Here is a 25449-nt window from a genome sequence, read left to right on the forward strand (position 1 = left end):
TAAAGTTACAGTTAATTGTTAATTTGACATGATGCCCTCTACACCTGGGAATAAAGTTACAGTTAATTGTTAATTTGACATGATACCCTCTACACCGGGGAATAAAGTTACAGTTAATTGTTAATTTGACATGATGCCCTCTACACCGGGGAATAAAGTTACAGTTAATTGTTAATTTGACATGATGCCCTCTACACCGGGGAATAAAGTTACAGTTAATTGTTAATTTGACATGATACCCTCTACACCGGGGAATAAAGTTACAGTTAATTGTTAATTTGACATGATGCCCTCTACACCGGGGAATAAAGTTACAGTTAATTGTTAATTTGACATGATGCCCTCTACACCGGGGAATAAAGTTACAGTTAATTGTTAATTTGACATGATGCCCTCTACACCGGGGAATAAAGTTACAGTTAATTGTTAATTTGACATGATGCCCTCTACACCGGGGAATAAAGTTACAGTTAATTGTTAATTTGACATGATGCCCTCTACACCAGGGAATAAAGTTACAGTTAATTGTTAATTTGACATGATACCCTCTACACCGGGGAATAAAGTTACAGTTAATTGTTAATTTGAGATGATGCCCTCTACACCAGGGAATAAAGTTACAGTTAATTGTTAATTTGAGATGATACCCTCTACACCAGGGAATAAAGTTACAGTTAATTGTTAATTTGACATGATGCCCTCTACACCAGGGAATAAAGTTACAGTGAATTGTTAATTTGACATGATGCCCTCTACACCAGGGAATAAAGTTACAGTTAATTGTTAATTTGACATGATGCCCTCTACACCGGGGAATAAAGTTACAGTTAATTGTTAATTTGAGATGATACCCTCTACACCTGGGAATAAAGTTACAGTTAATTGTTAATTTGAGATGATGCCCTCTACACCGGGGAATAAAGTTACAGTTAATTGTTAATTTGACATGATGCCCTCTACACCGGGGAATAAAGTTACAGTTAATTGTTAATATGACATGATGCCCTCTACACCAGGGAATAAAGTTACAGTTAATTGTTAATTTGACATGATACCCTCTACACCGGGGAATAAAGTTACAGTTAATTGTTAATTTGACATGATGCCCTCTACACCAGGGAATAAAGTTACAGTTAATTGTTAATTTGAGATGATGCCCTCTACACCGGGGAATAAAGTTACAGTTAATTGTTAATTTGACATGATGCCCTCTACACCGGGGAATAAAGTTACAGTTAATTGTTAATTTGAGATGATACCCTCTACACCGGGGAATAAAGTTACAGTTAATTGTTAATTTGAGATGATGCCCTCTACACCTGGGAATAAAGTTACAGTTAATTGTTAATTTGAGATGATGCCCTCTACACCGGGGAATAAAGTTACAGTTAATTGTTAATTTGACATGATGCCCTCTACACCGGAGAATAAAGTTACAGTTAATTGTTAATTTGACATGATGCCCTCTACACCAGGGAATAAAGTTACAGTTAATTGTTAATTTGAGATGATGCCCTCTACACCGGGGAATAAAGTTACAGTTAATTGTTAATTTGACATGATGCCCTCTACACCAGGGAATAAAGTTACAGTTAATTGTTAATTTGAGATGATGCCCTCTACACCGGGGAATAAAGTTACAGTTAATTGTTAATTTGACATGATGCCCTCTACACCGGGGAATAAAGTTACAGTTAATTGTTAATTTGAGATGATACCCTCTACACCAGGGAATAAAGTTACAGTTAATTGTTAATTTGACATGATACCCTCTACACCAGGGAATAAAGTTACAGTTAATTGTTAATTTGACATGATGCCCTCTACACCTGGGAATAAAGTTACAGTTAATTGTTAATTTGACATGATGCCCTCTACACCAGGGAATAAAGTTACAGTTAATTGTTAATTTGACATGATGCCCTCTACACCAGGGAATAAAGTTACAGTTAATTGTTAATTTGACATGATACCCTCTACACCGGGGAATAAAGTTACAGTTAATTGTTAATTTGACATGATGCCCTCTACACCGGGGAATAAAGTTACAGTTAATTGTTAATTTGACATGATGCCCTCTACACCTGGGAACAAAGTTACAGTTAATTGTTAATTTGACATGATACCCTCTACACCGGGGAATAAAGTTACAGTTAATTGTTAATTTGACATGATGCCCTCTACACCAGGGAATAAAGTTACAGTTAATTGTTAATTTGAGATGATGCCCTCTACACCTGGGAATAAAGTTACAGTTAATTGTTAATTTGACATGATGCCCTCTACACCAGGGAATAAAGTTACAGTTAATTGTTAATTTGACATGATACCCTCTACACCGGGGAATAAAGTTACAGTTAATTGTTAATTTGACATGATGCACTCTACACCAGGGAATAAAGTTACAGTTAATTGTTAATTTGAGATGATGCCCTCTACACCTGGGAATAAAGTTACAGTTAATTGTTAATTTGACATGATGCCCTCTACACCAGGGAATAAAGTTACAGTTAATTGTTAATTTGACATGATGCCCTCTACACCTGGGAATAAAGTTACAGTTAATTGTTAATTTGACATGATGCCCTCTACACCTGGGAATAAAGTTACAGTTAATTGTTAATTTGACATGATACCCTCTACACCAGGGAATAAAGTTACAGTTAATTGTTAATTTGACATGATACCCTCTACACCAGGGAATAAAGTTACAGTTAATTGTTAATTTGACATGATGCCCTCTACACCAGGGAATAAAGTTACAGTTAATTGTTAATTTGACATGATGCCCTCTACACCTGGGAATAAAGTTACAGTTAATTGTTAATTTGACATGATGCCCTCTACACCGGGGAATAAAGTTACAGTTAATTGTTAATTTGAGATGATGCCCTCTACACCGGGGAATAAAGTTACAGTTAATTGTTAATTTGACATGATACCCTCTACACTGGGGAATAAAGTTACAGTTAATTGTTAATTTGAGATGATGCCCTCTACACCTGGGAATAAAGTTACAGTTAATTGTTAATTTGACATGATACCCTCTACACCGGGGAATAAAGTTACAGTTAATTGTTAATTTGAGATGATGCCCTCTACACCAGGGAATAAAGTTACAGTTAATTGTTAATTTGAGATGATGCCCTCTACACCAGGGAATAAAGTTACAGTTAATTGTTAATTTGAGATGATGCCCTCTACACCAGGGAATAAAGTTACAGTTAATTGTTAATTTGACATGATGCCCTCTACACCGGGGAATAAAGTTACAGTTAATTGTTAATTTGACATGATGCACTCTACACCAGGGAATAATGTTACAGTTAATTGTTAATTTGACATGATGCCCTCTACACCAGGGAATAAAGTTACAGTTAATTGTTAATTTGACATGATACCCTCTACACCGGGGAATAAAGTTACAGTTAATTGTTAATTTGACATGATGCCCTCTACACCGGGGAATAAAGTTACAGTTAATTGTTAATTTGACATGATGCCCTCTACACCAGGGAATAAAGTTACAGTTAATTGTTAATTTGACATGATGCCCTATACACCAGGGAATAAAGTTACAGTTAATTGTTAATTTGACATGATACCCTCTACACCAGGGAATAAAGTTACAGTTAATTGTTAATTTGAGATGATGCCCTCTACACCGGGGAATAAAGTTACAGTTAATTGTTAATTTGACATGATGCCCTCTACACCAGGGAACAAAGTTACAGTTAATTGTTAATTTGACATGATGCCCTCTACACCAGGGAACAAAGTTACAGTTAATTGTTAATTTGAGATGATGCCCTCTACACCGGGGAATAAAGTTACAGTTAATTGTTAATTTGACATGATGCCCTCTACACCGGGGAATAAAGTTACAGTTAATTGTTAATTTGACATGATGCCCTCTACACCGGGGAATAAAGTTACAGTTAATTGTTAATTTGAGATGATGCCCTCTACACCTGGGAATAAAGTTACAGTTAATTGTTAATTTGACATGATGCCCTCTACACCAGGGAATAAAGTTACAGTTAATTGTTAATTTGACATGATGCCCTCTGCACCAGGGAATAAAGTTACAGTTAATTGTTAATTTGACATGATACCCTCTACACCTGGGAATAAAGTTACAGTTAATTGTTAATTTGACATGATACCCTCTACACCGGGGAATAAAGTTACAGTTAATTGTTAATTTCAGATGATGCCCTCTACACCGGGGAATAAAGTTACAGTTAATTGTTAATTTGACATGATGCCCTCTACACCAGGGAATAAAGTTACAGTTAATTGTTAATTTGAGATGATACCCTCTACACCAGGGAATAAAGTTACAGTTAATTGTTAATTTGAGATGATGCCCTCTACACCGGGGAATAAAGTTACAGTTAATTGTTAATTTGACATGATGCCCTCTACACCAGGGAATAAAGTTACAGTTAATTGTTAATTTCAGATGATGCCCTCTACACCGGGGAATAAAGTTACAGTTAATTGTTAATTTGAGATGATGCCCTCTACACCGGGGAATAAAGTTACAGTTAATTGTTAATTTGACATGATGCCCTCTACACCAGGGAATAAAGTTACAGTTAATTGTTAATTTGAGATGATGCCCTCTACACCGGGGAATAAAGTTACAGTTAATTGTTAATTTGACATGATACCCTCTACACCTGGGAATAAAGTTACAGTTAATTGTTAATTTGAGATGATACCCTCTACACCAGGGAACAAAGTTACAGTTAATTGTTAATTTGACATGATGCCCTCTACACCGGGGAATAAAGTTACAGTTAATTGTTAATTTGAGATGATGCCCTCTACACCAGGGAATAAAGTTACAGTTAATTGTTAATTTGAGATGATGCCCTCTACACCGGGGAATAAAGTTACAGTTAATTGTTAATTTGACATAATACCCTCTACACCAGGGAATAAAGTTACAGTTAATTGTTAATTTGAGATGATGCCCTCTACACCAGGGAATAAAGTTACAGTTAATTGTTAATTTGAGATGATGCCCTCTACACCGGGGAATAAAGTTACAGTTAATTGTTAATTTGACATGATGCCCTCTACACCGGGGAATAAAGTTACAGTTAATTGTTAATTTGAGATGATGCCCTCTACACCGGGGAATAAAGTGACAGTTAATTGTTAATTTGACATGATGCCCTCTACACCGGGGAATAAAGTTACAGTTAATTGTTAATTTGACATGATGCACTCTACACCAGGGAATAAAGTTACAGTTAATTGTTAATTTGACATGATACCCTCTACACCAGGGAATAAAGTTACAGTTAATTGTTAATTTGAGATGATGCCCTCTACACCAGGGAACAAAGTTACAGTTAATTGTTAATTTGAGATGATACCCTCTACACCGGGGAATAAAGTGACAGTTAATTGTTAATTTGACATGATACCCTCTACACCGGGGAATAAAGTGACAGTTCATTGTTAATTTGAGATGATGCCCTCTACACCAGGGAATAAAGTTACAGTTAATTGTTAATTTGAGATGATGCCCTCTACACCAGGGAATAAAGTTACAGTTAATTGTTAATTTGACATGATGCCCTCTACACCGGGGAATAAAGTTACAGTTAATTGTTAATTTGACATGATGCCCTCTACACCGGGGAATAAAGTTACAGTTAATTGTTAATTTGACATGATGCCCTCTACACCAGGGAACAAAGTTACAGTTAATTGTTAATTTGACATGATGCCCTCTACACCAGGGAATAAAGTTACAGTTAATTGTTAATTTGACATGATGCCCTCTACACCGGGGAATAAAGTTACAGTTAATTGTTAATTTGAGATGATGCCCTCTACACCAGGGAATAAAGTTACAGTTAATTGTTAATTTGACATGATGCCCTCTACACCGGGGAATAAAGTTACAGTTAATTGTTAATTTGACATGATGCACTCTACACCTGGGAATAAAGTTACAGTTAATTGTTAATTTGACATGATACCCTCTACACCAGGGAATAAAGTTACAGTTAATTGTTAATTTGACATGATGCCCTCTACACCGGGGAATAAAGTTACAGTTAATTGTTAATTTGAGATGATGCCCTCTACACCAGGGAATAAAGTTACAGTTAATTGTTAATTTGACATGATTACCTCTACACCAGGGAATAAAGTTACAGTTAATTGTTAATTTGAGATGATGCCCTCTACACCTGGGAATAAAGTTACAGTTAATTGTTAATTTGAGATGATGCCCTCTACACCGGGGAATAAAGTTACAGTTAATTGTTAATTTGACATGATGCCCTCTACACCGGGGAATAAAGTTACAGTTAATTGTTAATTTGACATGATACACTCTACACCAGGGAACAAAGTTACAGTTAATTGTTAATTTGACATGATGCACTCTACATCAGGGAATAAAGTTACAGTTAATTGTTAATTTGACATGATGCCCTCTACACCAGGGAATAAAGTTACAGTTAATTGTTAATTTGACATGATGCCCTCTACACCGGGGAATAAAGTTACAGTTAATTGTTAATTTGACATGATGCACTCTACATCAGGGAATAAAGTTACAGTTAATTGTTAATTTGACATGATGCCCTCTACACCGGGGAATAAAGTTACAGTTAATTGTTAATTTGACATGATGCCCTCTACACCAGGGAATAAAGTGACAGTTAATTGTTAATTTGACATGATGCCCTCTACACCTGGGAATAAAGTTACAGTTAATTGTTAATTTGACATGATGCCCTCTACACCAGGGAATAAAGTTACAGTTAATTGTTAATTTGACATGATGCCCTCTACACCGGGGAATAACGTTACAGTTAATTGTTAATTTGACATGATGCACTCTACACCAGGGAATAAAGTTACAGTTAATTGTTAATTTGACATGATGCCCTCTACACCAGGGAATAAAGTTACAGTTAATTGTTAATTTGACATGATGCCCTCTACACCAGGGAATAAAGTTACAGTTAATTGTTAATTTGACATGATGCCCTCTACACCAGGGAATAAAGTTACAGTTAATTGTTAATTTGACATGATGCCCTCTACACCAGGGAATAAAGTGACAGTTAATTGTTAATTTGACATGATGCACTCTACATCAGGGAATAAAGTTACAGTTAATTGTTAATTTGACATGATGCCCTCTACACCAGGGAATAAAGTTACAGTTAATTGTTAATTTGACATGATGCCCTCTACACCAGGGAATAAAGTTACAGTTAATTGTTAATTTGACATGATGCCCTCTACACCAGGGAATAAAGTTACAGTTAATTGTTAATTTGACATGATGCCCTCTACACCAGGGAATAAAGTGACAGTTAATTGTTAATTTGACATGATGCCCTCTACACCTGGGAATAAAGTTACAGTTAATTGTTAATTTGACATGATGCCCTCTACACCAGGGAATAAAGTTACAGTTAATTGTTAATTTGACATGATGCCCTCTACACCGGGGAATAAAGTTACAGTTAATTGTTAATTTGACATGATGCACTCTACACCAGGGAATAAAGTTACAGTTAATTGTTAATTTGAGATGATGCCCTCTACACCAGGGAATAAAGTTACAGTTAATTGTTAATTTGACATGATGCCCTCTACACCAGGGAATAAAGTTACAGTTAATTGTTAATTTGACATGATGCCCTCTACACCGGGGAATAAAGTTACAGTTAATTGTTAATTTGACATGATGCCCTCTACACCGGGGAATAAAGTTACAGTTAATTGTTAATTTGAGATGATGCCCTCTACACCAGGGAATAAAGTTACAGTTAATTGTTAATTTGAGATGATGCCCTCTACACCAGGGAATAAAGTTACAGTTAATTGTTAATTTGAGATGATGCCCTCTACACCAGGGAATAAAGTTACAGTTAATTGTTAATTTGACATGATGCCCTCTACACCAGGGAATAAAGTTACAGTTAATTGTTAATTTGACATGATGCACTCTACACCAGGGAATAAAGTTACAGTTAATTGTTAATTTGAGATGATGCCCTCTACACCTGGGAATAAAGTTACAGTTAATTGTTAATTTGACATGATGCCCTCTACACCAGGGAATAAAGTTACAGTTAATTGTTAATTTGAGATGATGCCCTCTACACCAGGGAATAAAGTTACAGTTAATTGTTAATTTGACATGATGCCCTCTACACCGGGGAATAAAGTTACAGTTAATTGTTAATTTGACATGATGCCCTCTACACCTGGGAATAAAGTTACAGTTAATTGTTAATTTGACATGATGCCCTCTACACCAGGGAATAAAGTTACAGTTAATTGTTAATTTGACATGATGCACTCTACACCGGGGAATAAAGTTACAGTTAATTGTTAATTTGACATGATGCACTCTACACCAGGGAATAAAGTTACAGTTAATTGTTAATTTGACATGATACCCTCTACACCGGGGAATAAAGTTACAGTTAATTGTTAATTTGAGATGATGCCCTCTACACCTGGGAATAAAGTTACAGTTAATTGTTAATTTGACATGATGCCCTCTACACCAGGGAATAAAGTTACAGTTAATTGTTAATTTGACATGATGCCCTCTACACCAGGGAATAAAGTTACAGTTAATTGTTAATTTGACATGATGCCCTCTACACCGGGGAATAAAGTTACAGTTAATTGTTAATTTGACATGATGCCCTCTACACCAGGGAATAAAGTTACAGTTAATTATTAATTTGAGATGATGCCCTCTACACCGGGGAATAAAGTTACAGTTAATTGTTAATTTGACATGATGCCCTCTACACCGGGGAATAAAGTTACAGTTAATTGTTAATTTGACATGATGCACTCTACACCGGGGAATAAAGTTACAGTTAATTGTTAATTTGAGATGATGCCCTCTACACCGGGGAATAAAGTTACAGTTAATTGTTAATTTGACATGATGCCCTCTACACCAGGGAATAAAGTTACAGTTAATTGTTAATTTGAGATGATGCCCTCTACACCAGGGAATAAAGTTACAGTTAATTGTTAATTTGACATGATGCCCTCTACACCGGGGAATAAAGTTACAGTTAATTGTTAATTTGACATGATGCCCTCTACACCTGGGAATAAAGTTACAGTTAATTGTTAATTTGACATGATGCCCTCTACACCAGGGAATAAAGTTACAGTTAATAGTTAATTTGACATGATGCCCTCTACACCAGGGAATAAAGTTACAGTTAATTGTTAATTTGAGATGATGCCCTCTACACCAGGGAATAAAGTTACAGTTAATTGTTAATTTGAGATGATGCCCTCTACACCAGGGAATAAAGTTACAGTTAATTGTTAATTTGACATGATACCCTCTACACCGGGGAACAAAGTTACAGTTAATTGTTAATTTGACATGATGCCCTCTACACCGGGGAATAAAGTTACAGTTAATTGTTAATTTGACATGATGCCCTCTACACCAGGGAATAAAGTTACAGTTAATTGTTAATTTGACATGATGCCCTCTACACCAGGGAATAAAGTTACAGTTAATTGTTAATTTGAGATGATGCCCTCTACACCGGGGAATAAAGTTACAGTTAATTGTTAATTTGACATGATACCCTCTACACCGGGGAATAAAGTTACAGTTAATTGTTAATTTGACATGATGCCCTCTACACCAGGGAATAAAGTTACAGTTAATTGTTAATTTGACATGATGCCCTCTACACCAGGGAATAAAGTTACAGTTAATTGTTAATTTGACATGATGCCCTCTACACCAGGGAATAAAGTTACAGTTAATTGTTAATTTGAGATGATGCCCTCTACACCAGGGAATAAAGTTACAGTTAATTGTTAATTTGACATGATGCCCTCTACACCGGGGAATAAAGTTACAGTTAATTGTTAATTTGACATGATGCCCTCTACACCGGGGAATAAAGTTACAGTTTATTGTTAATTTGACATGATGCCCTCTACACCAGGGAACAAAGTTACAGTTAATTGTTAATTTGACATGATACCCTCTACACCAGGGAATAAAGTTACAGTTAATTGTTAATTTGAGATGATGCCCTCTACACCTGGGAATAAAGTTACAGTTAATTGTTAATTTGACATGATGCCCTCCACACCAGGGAATAAAGTTACAGTTAATTGTTAATTTGACATGATGCACTCTACACCAGGGAATAAAGTTACAGTTAATTGTTAATTTGACATGATGCACTCTACACCAGGGAATAAAGTTACAGTTAATTGTTAATTTGACATGATACCCTCTACACCTGGGAATAAAGTTACAGTTAATTGTTAATTTGACATGATGCCCTCTACACCAGGGAATAAAGTTACAGTTAATTGTTAATTTGACATGATGCCCTCTACACCGGGGAATAAAGTTACAGTTAATTGTTAATTTGACATGATGCACTCTACACCTGGGAATAAAGTTACAGTTAATTGTTAATTTGAGATGATGCCCTCTACACCAGGGAATAAAGTTACAGTTCATTGTTAATTTGACATGATACCCTCTACACCTGGGAATAAAGTTACAGTTAATTGTTAATTTGACATGATGCCCTCTACACCAGGGAATAAAGTTACAGTTAATTGTTAATTTGACATGATGCCCTCTACACCAGGGAATAAAGTTACAGTTAATTGTTAATTTGACATGATGCCCTCTACACCAGGGAATAAAGTTACAGTTAATTGTTAATTTGACATGATGCCCTCTACACCAGGGAATAAAGTTACAGTTAATTGTTAATTTGACATGATGCCCTCTACACCAGGGAATAAAGTTACAGTTAATTGTTAATTTGACATGATGCCCTCTACACCGGGGAATAAAGTTACAGTTAATTGTTAATTTGACATGATGCCCTCTACACCAGGGAATAAAGTTACAGTTAATTGTTAATTTGACATGATGCCCTCTACACCAGGGAATAAAGTTACAGTTAATTGTTAATTTGACATGATACCCTCTACACCGGGGAATAAAGTTACAGTTAATTGTTAATTTGACATGATGCCCTCTACACCAGGGAATAAAGTTACAGTTAATTGTTAATTTAACATGATGCCCTCTACACCAGGGAATAAAGTTACAGTTAATTGTTAATTTGACATGATGCCCTCTACACCGGGGAATAAAGTTACAGTTAATTGTTAATTTGACATGATGCCCTCTACACCAGGGAATAAAGTTACAGTTAATTGTTAATTTGACATGATGCCCTCTACACCGGGGAATAAAGTTACAGTTAATTGTTAATTTGACATGATACCCTCTACACCGGGGAATAAAGTTACAGTTAATTGTTAATTTGACATGATGCCCTCTACACCAGGGAATAAAGTTACAGTTAATTGTTAATTTGACATGATGCCCTCTACACCGGGGAATAAAGTTACAGTTAATTGTTAATTTGACATGATGCCCTCTACACCTGGGAATAAAGTTACAGTTAATTGTTAATTTGACATGATGCCCTCTACACCGGGGAATAAAGTTACAGTTAATTGTTAATTAGACATGATGCCCTCTACACCGGGGAATAAAGTTACAGTTAATTGTTAATTTGACATGATACCCTCTACACCTGGGAATAAAGTTACAGTTAATTGTTAATTTGAGATGATGCCCTCTACACCAGGGAATAAAGTTACAGTTAATTGTTAATTTGACATGATGCCCTCTACACCGGGGAATAAAGTTACAGTTAATTGTTAATTTGACATGATGCCCTCTACACCGGGGAATAAAGTTACAGTTAATTGTTAATTTGAGATGATGCCCTCTACACCAGGGAATAAAGTTACAGTTAATTGTTAATTTGACATGATGCCCTCTACACCGGGGAATAAAGTTACAGTTAATTGTTAATTTGACATGATGCCCTCTACACCAGGGAATAAAGTTACAGTTAATTGTTAATTTGACATGATACCCTCTACACCTGGGAATAAAGTTACAGTTAATTGTTAATTTGAGATGATGCCCTCTACACCAGGGAATAAAGTTACAGTTAATTGTTAATTTGACATGATGCCCTCTACACCGGGGAATAAAGTTACAGTTAATTGTTAATTTGAGATGATGCCCTCTACACCTGGGAATAAAGTTACAGTTAATTGTTAATTTGAGATGATGCCCTCTACACCGGGGAATAAAGTTACAGTTAATTGTTAATTTGACATGATGCCCTCTACACCAGGGAATAATGTTACAGTTAATTGTTAATTTGACATGATGCCCTCTACACCGGGGAATAAAGTTACAGTTAATTGTTAATTTGACATGATGCCCTCGACACCAGGGAATAAAGTTACAGTTAATTGTTAATTTGACATGATGCCCTCTACACCAGGGAATAAAGTTACAGTTAATTGTTAATTTGACATGATGCCCTCTACACCAGGGAATAAAGTTACAGTTAATTGTTAATTTGACATGATGCCCTCTACACCAGGGAATAAAGTTACAGTTAATTGTTAATTTGACATGATGCCCTCTACACCAGGGAATAAAGTTACAGTTAATTGTTAATTTGACATGATACCCTCTACACCGGGGAATAAAGTTACAGTTAATTGTTAATTTGACATGATACCCTCTACACCGGGGAATAAAGTTACAGTTAATTGTTAATTTGACATGATACCCTCTACACCGGGGAATAAAGTTACAGTTAATTGTTAATTTGACATGATGCACTCTACACCGGGGAATAAAGTTACTGTTAATTGTTAATTTGACATGATACCCTCTACACCGGGGGAATAAAGTTACAGTTAATTGTTAATTTGACATGATGCCCTCTACACCAGGGAATAAAGTTACAGTTAATTGTTAATTTGACATGATACCCTCTACACCGGGGAATAAAGTTACAGTTAATTGTTAATTTGACATGATACCCTCTACACCGGGGGAATAAAGTTACAGTTAATTGTTAATTTGACATGATACCCTCTACACCTGGGAATAAAGTTACAGTTAATTGTTAATTTGACATGATGCACTCTACACCAGGGAATAAAGTTACAGTTAATTGTTAATTTGACATGATGCCCTCTACACCGGGGAATAAAGTTACAGTTAATTGTTAATTTGACATGATGCCCTCTACACCGGGGAATAAAGTTACAGTTAATTGTTAATTTGACATGATGCCCTCTACACCAGGGAACAAAGTTACAGTTAATTGTTAATTTGAGATGATACCCTCTACACCAGGGAATAAAGTTACAGTTAATTGTTAATTTGACATGATACACTCTACACCGGGGAATAAAGTTACAGTTAATTGTTAATTTGACATGATGCCCTCTACACCAGGGAATAAAGTTACAGTTAATTGTTAATTTGAGATGATGCCCTCTACACCGGGGAATAAAGTTACAGTTAATTGTTAATTTGACATGATGCCCTCTACACCAGGGAATAAAGTTACAGTTAATTGTTAATTTGACATGATGCCCTCTACACCGGGGAATAAAGTTACAGTTAATTGTTAATTTGACATGATGCCCTCTACACCGGGGAATAAAGTTACAGTTAATTGTTAATTTGACATGATACCCTCTACACCGGGGAATAAAGTTACAGTTAATTGTTAATTTGACATGATGCCCTCTACACCGGGGAATAAAGTTACAGTTAATTGTTAATTTGAGATGATGCCCTCTACACCAGGGAATAAAGTTACAGTTAATTGTTAATTTGACATGATGCCCTCTACACCGGGGAATAAAGTTACAGTTAATTGTTAATTTGACATGATGCCCTCTACACCGGGGAATAAAGTTACAGTTAATTGTTAATTTGACATGATGCCCTCTACACCAGGGAACAAAGTTACAGTTAATTGTTAATTTGAGATGATACCCTCTACACCAGGGAATAAAGTTACAGTTAATTGTTAATTTGACATGATACACTCTACACCGGGGAATAAAGTTACAGTTAATTGTTAATTTGACATGATGCCCTCTACACCAGGGAATAAAGTTACAGTTAATTGTTAATTTGAGATGATGCCCTCTACACCGGGGAATAAAGTTACAGTTAATTGTTAATTTGACATGATGCCCTCTACACCAGGGAATAAAGTTACAGTTAATTGTTAATTTGACATGATGCCCTCTACACCGGGGAATAAAGTTACAGTTAATTGTTAATTTGACATGATGCCCTCTACACCAGGGAATAAAGTTACAGTTAATTGTTAATTTGACATGATGCCCTCTACACCTGGGAATAAAGTTACAGTTAATTGTTAATTTGACATGATGCCCTCTACACCAGGGAATAAAGTTACAGTTAATTGTTAATTTGAGATGATACCCTCTACACCGGGGAATAAAGTTACAGTTAATTGTTAATTTGACATGATGCCCTCTACACCGGGGAATAAAGTTACAGTTAATTGTTAATTTGAGATGATGCCCTCTACACCGGGGAATAAAGTTACAGTTAATTGTTAATTTGACATGATGTCCTCTAGACCAGGGAATAAAGTTACAGTTAATTGTTAATTTGAGATGATGCCCTCTACACCGGGGAATAAAGTTACAGTTAATTGTTAATTTGACATGATGCCCTCTACACCAGGGAATAAAGTTACAGTTAATTGTTAATTTGACATGATGCCCTCTACACCGGGGAATAAAGTTACAGTTAATTGTTAATTTGACATGATGCCCTCTACACCGGGGAATAAAGTTACAGTTAATTGTTAATTTGACATGATGCCCTCTACACCAGGGAATAAAGTTACAGTTAATTGTTAATTTGACATGATGCCCTCTACACCGGGGAATAAAGTTACAGTTAATTGTTAATTTGACATGATGCCCTCTACACCAGGGAATAAAGTTACAGTTAATTGTTAATTTGACATGATGCCCTCTACACCAGGGAATAAAGTTACAGTTAATTGTTAATTTGACATGATGCCCTCTACACCAAGGAATAAAGTTACAGTTAATTGTTAATTTGAGATGATGCCCTCTACACCGGGGAATAAAGTTACAGTTAATTGTTAATTTGACATGACGCCCTCTACACCAGGGAATAAAGTTACAGTTAATTGTTAATTTGACATGATACCCTCTACACCGGGGAATAAAGTTACAGTTAATTGTTAATTTGACATGATACCCTCTACACCAGGGAATAAAGTTACAGTTAATTGTTAATTTGAGATGATGCCCTCTACACCGGGGAATAAAGTTACAGTTAATTGTTAATTTGACATGATACCCTCTACACCAGGGAATAAAGTTACAGTTAATTGTTAATTTGAGATGATGCCCTCTACACCGGGGAATAAAGTTACAGTTAATTGTTAATTTGACATGATGCCCTCTACACCAGGGAATAAAGTTACAGTTAATTGTTAATTTGACATGATACCCTCTACACCGGGGAATAAAGTTACAGTTAATTGTTAATTTGAGATGATGCACTCTACACCTGGGAATAAAGTTACAGTTAATTGTTAATTTGACATGATAACCTCTACACCGGGGAATAAAGTTACAGTTAATTGTTAATTTGACATGATGCCCTCTACACCAGGGGAATAAAGTTACAGTTAATTGTTAATTTGACATGATGCCCTCTACACCAGGGAATAAAGTTACAGTTAATTGTTAATTTGAGATGATGCCCTCTACACCAGGGAATAAAGTTACAGTTAATTGTTAATTTGACATGATACCCTCTACACCGGGGAATAAAGTTACAATTAATTGTTAATTTGACATGATGCCCTCTACACCAGGGAATAAAGTTACAGTTAATTGTTAATTTGAGATGATGCCCTCTACACCAGGGAATAAAGTTACAGTTAATTGTTAATTTGACATGATGCCCTCTACACCAAGGAATAAAGTTACAGTTAATTGTTAATTTGACATGATGCCCTCTACACCGGGGAATAAAGTTACAGTTAATTGTTAATTTGACATGATGCCCCCTACACCAGGGAATAAAGTTACAGTTAATTGTTAATTTGACATGATGCCCTCTACACCGGGGAATAAAGTTACAGTTAATTGTTAATTTGAGATGATGCCCTCTACACCAGGGAATAAAGTTACAGTTAATTGTTAATTTGACATGATGCCCTCTACACCAGGGAATAAAGTTACAGTTAATTGTTAATTTGACATGATGCCCTCTACACCGGGGAATAAAGTTACAGTTAATTGTTAATTTGACATGATGCCCTCTACACCAGGGAATAAAGTTACAGTTAATTGTTAATTTGAAATGATGCCCTCTACACCGGGGAATAAAGTTACAGTTAATTGTTAATTTGAGATGATGCCCTCTACACCGGGGAATAAAGTTACAGTTAATTGTTAATTTGACATGATGCCCTCTACACCAGGGAATAAAGTTACAGTTAATTGTTAATTTGAGATGATGCCCTCTACACCGGGGAATAAAGTTACAGTTAATTGTTAATTTGACATGATGCCCTCTACACCGGGGAATAAAGTTACAGTTAATTGTTAATTTGAGATGATGCCCTCTACACCGGGGAATAAAGTTACAGTTAATTGTTAATTTGACATGATGCCCTCTACACCGGGGAATAAAGTTACAGTTAATTGTTAATTTGACATGATGCCCTCTACACCAGGGAATAAAGTTACAGTTAATTGTTAATTTGACATGATGCCCTCTACACCGGGGAATAAAGTTACAGTTAATTGTTAATTTGACATGATGCCCTCTGTTCTGCCCTCGCAACGCGCTTCTATGCAGAGCTAGACAGATAGCGAACAACTCGATATCTTCCAATAAAATCACAAGGCTTGACTTTTCTTGTAACGCTTTACTGAACGATTCTAATTGTAAAACTGAAATACAACACAGAAATGGAAGGACACATTAGTATACAGACGCATAATTGATATGTATACACAAATTTAGGTACGTCTGGGCAACACGGTACATCTGGCAACGAATTACATTTAGCAAGCTGGAAGGCATTCTCTTTAAATTAGCCCTGTACATAGTGTATCCAATACGGCTGCTAGTTAACCAGCTAGACAGAGAAAGTTACAACTAAACATTTTCTACAACATGCAGTGTACGCTAATCGTCTATAGCATTCTAAGTACTCACAGACAAACAATTTCCAAGACTGAAGCATGGGGACAATACAACCGAGGAGCACCGTGGCGCAGGTCTTGTTCCGGCGGCAGCTCCACGAGGAATGAACTCGCAGTGCCGTGGGGAGCGTGGTGACCTCATCACGCTCGGGGTCGTGACGTCGTCGCGTTTGCCGGTAGTTGCGTCGCTGGCCGTTGGGGCCTAGGTCGGGAGCAGGAGCTGGAGGCCAGGCTGGGCCGGTGCTTGCCGCGGGAGCGGAGGATAGCGGCGCTCCCGGCGGCTGATCGATGCGGCCGAAGACGCTGGGCCGGGCTGTGCCGGCAGCCTTTCTGGAGAGCCGAGTCGGGCCGGCAGCCGCCTCACGCACGTACGTCACGTCGTACGTGACGTGACGTCAGCACGCTAAGGCGCGTCTTAAAGGGGCAATGGCCCTAAACGGTGAGTTAAAGGGGCAACGGCCCTAACAGGTAAGTTATACATATTTAAGTAGGTTATGTACATACAGTAAGGTTAAGTTAGAGGGAGAGACAGCACACTCCCCGCTTGGTACAATTCCATTTGTACCACTACAGATACAAAATAACCTGGAGAAAACGTCCTTTGGCTGCCACTCGCTCAGAGTCCGTTCTCTAGATTTCTTCGGAAAGGAGGACTACGATCTCTGAGACTGGCCTCGGAAACACCTTGACAGTCTCTTCCTTGACGGTCTTCACCGCCACCTTGCGGACCCTCTTGTCCCTGCTCGGCAGAGTTTTGACGGCCAGTCCCACTGACCGTTCGTTTGTGTGCTTGGCTGTCTTTCAGCAAGACGACATCTCTCACTTTGACATTCGGCTTGTCTTCTGTCCATTTCCTACGGCTCTGTAGGGTGGGCAAATACTCTCCTCCCCATCTCTTCCAAGAAGTGTCTGCACGACACTGTACTTGCTTCCACTGCTTCCCGTGCAGCTCGGCCATGTCGAAGTTTCCAGAGGGAGCTGAAATAGCACTCATCTTTTGAGTCAGGAGCATCGCTGGGGTGGGGACTGCAGGCGTGTCTGGGTCGGTGGACCCCGGCACCAGGGTTCTCCTGAGCGAGCAGAGGCACCCCGTAGCCTGCTCCCCGCTACTCGGAAGACGGCGTCCAGGAGGGCGAAACGGCAGGGGTGCCGCCCAGCTGTGTCTATCGTCCTTGGACCTTTCAAGCACTGAGCATCCTAGGCCATCTGTGCTCACAGTGGGGCCTGCCTCTTCCTCACAGGCAGAGGAGGTTGACCTATGATGCTGCGTCATGTCGTCGTAGTTCTCCTTTACCTGGATCCTGTTTGGGCATGGGCTGAGACAGGATGTGCGACCGTTGCACGACACGTTTGCTTTATAGACGCTGACATCCGCTGGTTTGTGGACTGTTCCCAGGCAAACTCCACCCACGAGGACCCATCCCAAGTCAAGCCGCTGCGCATAGGGAGCATCGTGGGGCCCGTTGATGTGCTCACGTACCTTGTGCACCCTTAAGATGTCTCTTCCCAAGAGTAGGAGGATTGGAGCGTCCGGGTCCACAGCTGGAATCTTATTGGCAATTGGCTGTAGGTGGGGCTGGTGGCGTGCGACCTCTGGGGAGGGGATTTCCGTCCTGTCCTCTGGCATCATGTCGCACTCAATCAAGGTGGGGAGGGGAAGCTGTAGTTTCCCATCCATGGACTCGATCATGAAGTTCCCGACTCTCCTACCCGTAGTATCTGTTGTCCCTGCACAGGTTTTTAGCGTGTACGGAGCGGTGCTGGCCTTGACGTCGAAGAGATTGAAGAATTCCGTCTTCGCTAGGGACTTGTTGCTTTGCTCGTCGAGCACTGCATACATTTTGATTGCCTTCTCCTTTCTCCCTGCAGGATATGCTTTAACCAAGCAGATTTTGGAGCATGAGCGTGGGCTGCTTGCATTTCCGCAAACCTCTGTACGCTTGGAGGTGACTGAAGATGTGCTTTCGCTTTGCTCCCCGCTATCCTCTTTGTCAACCGCGGCGCTCTCGGTGGTTGACGGAGGAGGACCTGGATGCAGGGCTGCTATGTGTTTTTCGCTGTTGCACTCAAGGCACTTGATTGTCGCCTTGCAGTCTTTTGCCATGTGCGTAGTCGACCCACAACACCTGAAGCAGATGCGGTTCTCTTTCAGGTATGACGTGCGCTCATCAATGGGCTTGTCTCTAAAGCTTCGACACTTTTTGAGTGGGTGGGGCTTCTTGTGTATAGGACACTGACGATCTGGGTCATCCACTTCATTCCCAGCAGAACTGGATTGGTTGACTGAGGGTTCGGCTGGAACCTCTGTTTTGTGCACACTCACAGAGGCTTTGTTGCTGTCCTTTGTGGGTTTCTCTGTTCTCGGAGCGTAACTGCTGGAGGTGGAGAAAGCGAAACTTGGATCATTCCTCACCCTTGCCTGTTGTTGGACAAACCTGGAGAAGAGAGAAAAGGGGGGAAATGCCACTCCATTGTCCTCCTTGTACTTGGATCCCTTAGCTATCCATTTCTCTTGAAGATTGTGGGGGAGCTTTTCCACTATTGGGTTTACCCCGCGAGCCGTATCCAAATACGAGAGGCCGGTCAGGTAACCTTCTCCCTTGGCACACTCCAGTTCGAGGAGAATGTCGCCCAGTTCTCTGAGCTCGACATTATCCTTGTTGGTTAGCTTCGGGAAGTCCTCAAGCTTCTTGAGCAGTGCGTGTTCGATGACTTCTGGTGTCCCATAACAGTCGTCGAGACGTTGCCAAACCAGGTCGAGGCCTGCTGTGGAATTGAGGACGTGCGCTGAGCGAATTCTCTTCGCCTGCCTTGACGACTCGGCTCCGAGCCACTTGATCATCAAGTCTAGTTCTTCTCTGGCTGACAGATTCAAGTCCTTGGTGGTACTCAGGAAGGATGCTCTCCATGACCAATAATTTTCAGGACGGTCATCGAATTCTAGGAGGCCTGAACTTAACAATTCTCGGCGAGTAAGGTACCTGGCGAAGTCTTGTGCGCCTTGCGGCTCGGGCGAGGACTGCTTAGCTGGATTGGCCGAGTGTTGTGGAGGTCTCTGCAGGTGGGTCTTACTCGTTTCTTCTCTTTTGAGCTCAGTGTCTCTGAAAACGGGCCGTTTGTTGCTGGGGTGAGTAGCTAGTTCTACGTCGAGATACCTGGATGTTTCCTTTGGGAACACTTTGGAGTGTTGTTGGACATACTCATTTGTACGTTGCACTGGACTGAGGGGCTGTTCCAGGTCATATGTTTCCTGGCTGGGCTCCCCGCGTTCGCTCTCCTCATCTTCTTCATAAGCTGCGGCTTCGGCTTTAGCGGCAGCGGCAGCTCTCTGGCTTTGGAGAATGTGGAGAATGGCAGCGATATCGGCTTTCTGCTTCATCGCACTAGCGTCGAAGTCAGCTCTCTGCTTCATCGCACTAGCGTCGAGGTCGGCTCTCTGCTTCATGAGGTCAGCTTCTTTTTCAGCGAAGGCCAATTGCGCTTGGGTGGCCTTTGCCTTGGCACGTGCTTTGGCGGCTGTAGAAGCTGTCGATGACGACGGTCTGCTGGACCGCCGAGATGACCTAGAGGATACTTTAGAGAACTGTGACTTGGCGTCGTTTGCTGGGAGAGCTGTCGGTGGCGACGGTCTGCTGGACCGCCGAGATGTTCTAGAGGCTGCTTTGGAGGACTGTGACTTGGCCTCGTTTGCTGGGAGAGGCTCATTCTTCTCGATTGGCTGGTCGACTTCCTCTAGAGTATATTGTTTTCCTGAGCGTAGACTCATGGTAGCTGAGTGGTATCTTCCTGTGCTTGAGCCCGCTGTGCTGCTGTCTTTTTACTGTTCTGCCCTCGCAACGCGCTTCTATGCAGAGCTAGACAGATAGCGAACAACTCGATATCTTCCAATAAAATCACAAGGCTTGACTTTTCTTGTAACGCTTTACTGAACGATTCTAATTGTAAAACTGAAATACAACACAGAAATGGAAGGACACATTAGTATACAGACGCATAATTGATATGTATACACAAATTTAGGTACGTCTGGGCAACACGGTACATCTGGCAACGAATTACATTTAGCAAGCTGGAAGGCATTCTCTTTAAATTAGCCCTGTACATAGTGTATCCAATACGGCTGCTAGTTAACCAGCTAGACAGAGAAAGTTACAACTAAACATTTTCTACAACATGCAGTGTACGCTAATCGTCTATAGCATTCTAAGTACTCACAGACAAACAATTTCCAAGACTGAAGCATGGGGACAATACAACCGAGGAGCACCGTGGCGCAGGTCTTGTTCCGGCGGCAGCTCCACGAGGAATGAACTCGCAGTGCCGTGGGGAGCGTGGTGACCTCATCACGCTCGGGGTCGTGACGTCGTCGCGTTTGCCGGTAGTTGCGTCGCTGGCCGTTGGGGCCTAGGTCGGGAGCAGGAGCTGGAGGCCAGGCTGGGCCGGTGCTTGCCGCGGGAGCGGAGGATAGCGGCGCTCCCGGCGGCTGATCGATGCGGCCGAAGACGCTGGGCCGGGCTGTGCCGGCAGCCTTTCTGGAGAGCCGAGTCGGGCCGGCAGCCGCCTCACGCACGTACGTCACGTCGTACGTGACGTGACGTCAGCACGCTAAGGCGCGTCTTAAAGGGGCAATGGCCCTAAACGGTGAGTTAAAGGGGCAACGGCCCTAACAGGTAAGTTATACATATTTAAGTAGGTTATGTACATACAGTAAGGTTAAGTTAGAGGGAGAGACAGCACACCCTCTGCACCGGGGAATAAAGTTACAGTTAATTGTTAATTTGACATGATGCCCTCTAGACCAGGGAATAAAGTTACAGTTAATTGTTAATTTGACATGATGCCCTCTACACCGGGGAATAAAGTTACAGTTAATTGTTAATTTGACATGATGCCCTCTACACCGGGGAATAAAGTTACAGTTAATTGTTAATTTGACATGATACCCTCTACACCAGGGAATAAAGTTACAGTTAATTGTTAATTTGACATGATGCCCTCTACACCAGGGAATAAAGTTACAGTTAATTGTTAATTTGACATGATGCACTCTACACCTGGGAATAAAGTTACAGTTAATTGTTAATTTGACATGATGCCCTCTACACCGGGGAATAAAGTTACAGTTAATTGTTAATCTGACATGATGCCCTCTACACCAGGGAATAAAGTTACAGTGAATTGTTAATTTGACATGATGCCCTCTACACCGGGGAATAAAGTTACAGTTAATTGTTAATTTGACATGATGCCCTCTACACCAGGGAATAAAGTTACAGTTAATTGTTAATTTGAGATGATACCCTCTACACCAGGGAATAAAGTTACAGTTAATTGTTAATTTGACATGATGCCCTCTACACCAGGGAATAAAGTTACAGTTAATTGTTAATTTGACATGATACCCTCTACACCAGGGAATAAAGTTACAGTTAATTGTTAATTTGACATGATGCCCTCTACACCGGGGAATAAAGTTACAGTTAATTGTTAATTTGACATGATGCCCTCTACACCAGGGAATAAAGTTACAGTTAATTGTTAATTTGACATGATGCCCTCTACACCAGGGAATAAAGTTACAGTTAATTGTTAATTTGACATGATGCCCTCTACACCGGGGAATAAAGTTACAGTTAATTGTTAATTTGAGATGATACCCTCTACACCAGGGAATAAAGTTACAGTTAATTGTTAATTTGACATGATGCCCTCTACACCGGGGAATAAAGTTACAGTTAATTGTTAATTTGACATGATGCCCTCTACACCTGGGAATAAAGTTACAGATAATTGTTAATTTGACATGATGCCCTCTACACCGGGGAATAAAGTTACAGTTAATTGTTAATTTGACATGATGCCCTCTACACCAGGGAATAAAGTTACAGTTAATTGTTAATTTGACATGATGCCCTCTACACCGGGGAATAAAGTTACAGTTAATTGTTAATTTGACATGATGCCCTCTACACCTGGGAATAAAGTTACAGTTAATTGTTAATTTGACATGATGCACTCTGCACCGGGGAACAAAGTTACAGTTTATTGTTAATTTGACATGATACCCTCTACACCGGGGAATAAAGTTACAGTTAATTGTTAATTTGAGATGATACCCTCTACACCGGGGAATAAAGTTACAGTTAATTGTTAATTTGACATGATGCCCTCTACACCAGGGAACAAAGTTACAGTTAATTGTTAATTTGACATGATGCCCTCTACACCGGGGAATAAAGTTACAGTTAATTGTTAATTTGACATGATGCCCTCTACACCAGGGAATAAAGTTACAGTTAATTGTTAATTTGAGATGATGCCCTCTACACCAGGGAATAAAGTTACAGTTAATTGTTAATTTGACATGATGCCCTCTACACCAGGGAATAAAGTTACAGTTAATTGTTAATTTGACATGATGCCCTCTACACCAGGGAATAAAGTTACAGTTAATTGTTAATTTGAGATGATGCCCTCTACACCAGGGAATAAAGTTACAGTTAATTGTTAATTTGACATGATGCCCTCTACACCAGGGAATAAAGTTACAGTTAATTGTTAATTTGAGATGATACCCTCTACACCGGGGAATAAAGTTACAGTTAATTGTTAATTTGACATGATGCCCTCTACACCAGGGAATAAAGTTACAGTTAATTGTTAATTTGACATGATGCCCTATACACCAGGGAACAAAGTTACAGTTAATTGTTAATTTGACATGATGCCTTCTACACCGGGGAATAAAGTTACAGTTAATTGTTAATTTGAGATGATACCCTCTGCACCAGGGAATAAAGTTACAGTTAATTGTTAATTTGACATGATGCACTCTACACCGGGGAATAAAGTTACAGTTAATTGTTAATTTGAGATGATACCCTCTACACCAGGGAATAAAGTTACAGTTAATTGTTAATTTGACATGATGCCCTCTACACCAGGGAATAAAGTTACAGTTAATTGTTAATTTGACATGATGCCCTCTACACCGGGGAATAAAGTGACAGTTAATTGTTAATTTGACATGATGCCCTCTACACCGGGGAATAAAGTGACAGTTAATTGTTAATTTGACATGATGCCCTCTACACCAGGGAATAAAGTTACAGTTAATTGTTAATTTGACATGATGCCCTCTACACCGGGGAATAAAGTTACAGTTAATTGTTAATTTGACATGATGCCCTCTACACCAGGGAATAAAGTTACAGTTAATTGTTAATTTGACATGATACCCTCTACACCAGGGAATAAAGTTACAGTTAATAGTTAATTTGAGATGATGCCCTCTACACCAGGGAATAAAGTTACAGTTAATTGTTAATTTGACATGATGCCCTCTACACCAGGGAATAAAGTTACAGTTAATTGTTAATTTGACATGATACCCTCTACACCAGGGAATAAAGTTACAGTTAATAGTTAATTTGAGATGATGCCCTCTACACCAGGGAATAAAGTTACAGTTAATTGTTAATTTGACATGATGCCCTCTACACCTGGGAATAAAGTTACAGTTAATTGTTAATTTGAGATGATGCCCTCTACACCAGGGAATAAAGTTACAGTTAATTGTTAATTTGACATGATGCCCTATACACCAGGGAATAAAGATACAGTTAATTGTTAATTTGACATGATGCCCTCTACACCAGGGAACAAAGTTACAGTTAATTGTTAATTTGACATGATGCCCTCTACACCAGGGAATAAAGTTACAGTTAATTGTTAATTTGACATGATGCCCTCTACACCGGGGAATAAAGTTACAGTTAATTGTTAATTTGACATGATGCCCTCTACACCGGGGAATAAAGTTACAGTTAATTGTTAATTTGACATGATGCACTCTACACCAGGGAATAAAGTTACAGTTAATTGTTAATTTGACATGATGCCCTCTACACCTGGGAATAAAGTTACAGTTAATTGTTAATTTGACATGATGCCCTCTACACCGGGGAATAAAGTTACAGTTAATTGTTAATTTGACATGATGCCCTCTACACCGGGGAATAAAGTTACAGTTAATTGTTAATTTGACATGATGCCCTCTACACCGGGGAATAAAGTTACAGTTAATTGTTAATTTGACATGATGCCCTCTACACCGGGGAATAAAGTTACAGTTAATTGTTAATTTGACATGATGCCCTCTACACCGGGGAATAAAGTTACAGTTAATTGTTAATTTGACATGGTGCCCTCTACACCGGGGAATAAAGTTACAGTTAATTGTTAATTTGACATGATGCCCTCTACACCGGGGAATAAAGTTACAGTTAATTGTTAATT

At 39.2% G+C, this 25449-nt stretch overlaps 1 protein-coding gene across 1 annotated transcript; it reads right to left on the reverse strand.

Moving 5' to 3' along the window:
* Window positions 1-16810: 16810 nt before the first annotated feature.
* LOC147091336 (uncharacterized) lies at window positions 16811-21887 on the reverse strand. Its single transcript, XM_085976745.1, has 2 exons — window positions 21367-21887; window positions 16811-21098 (listed from the first exon to the last, which is right to left on the reverse strand). The coding sequence occupies exon 2, from the start codon at window positions 20915-20917 to the stop codon at window positions 17768-17770; it is 3150 nt and encodes a 1049-aa protein (XP_085832871.1). The 5' UTR covers window positions 20918-21098; window positions 21367-21887; the 3' UTR covers window positions 16811-17767.
* Between the last annotated feature and the right edge of the window lie 3562 nt (window positions 21888-25449).

This window comes from Somniosus microcephalus, unplaced genomic scaffold (genome assembly GCF_052327205.1).
Source record: "Somniosus microcephalus isolate GS21.2 unplaced genomic scaffold, FLI_Smic_1.0 unresolved_chr3, whole genome shotgun sequence".
NCBI classification, from domain to species: Eukaryota; Metazoa; Chordata; class Chondrichthyes; order Squaliformes; family Somniosidae; genus Somniosus; species Somniosus microcephalus.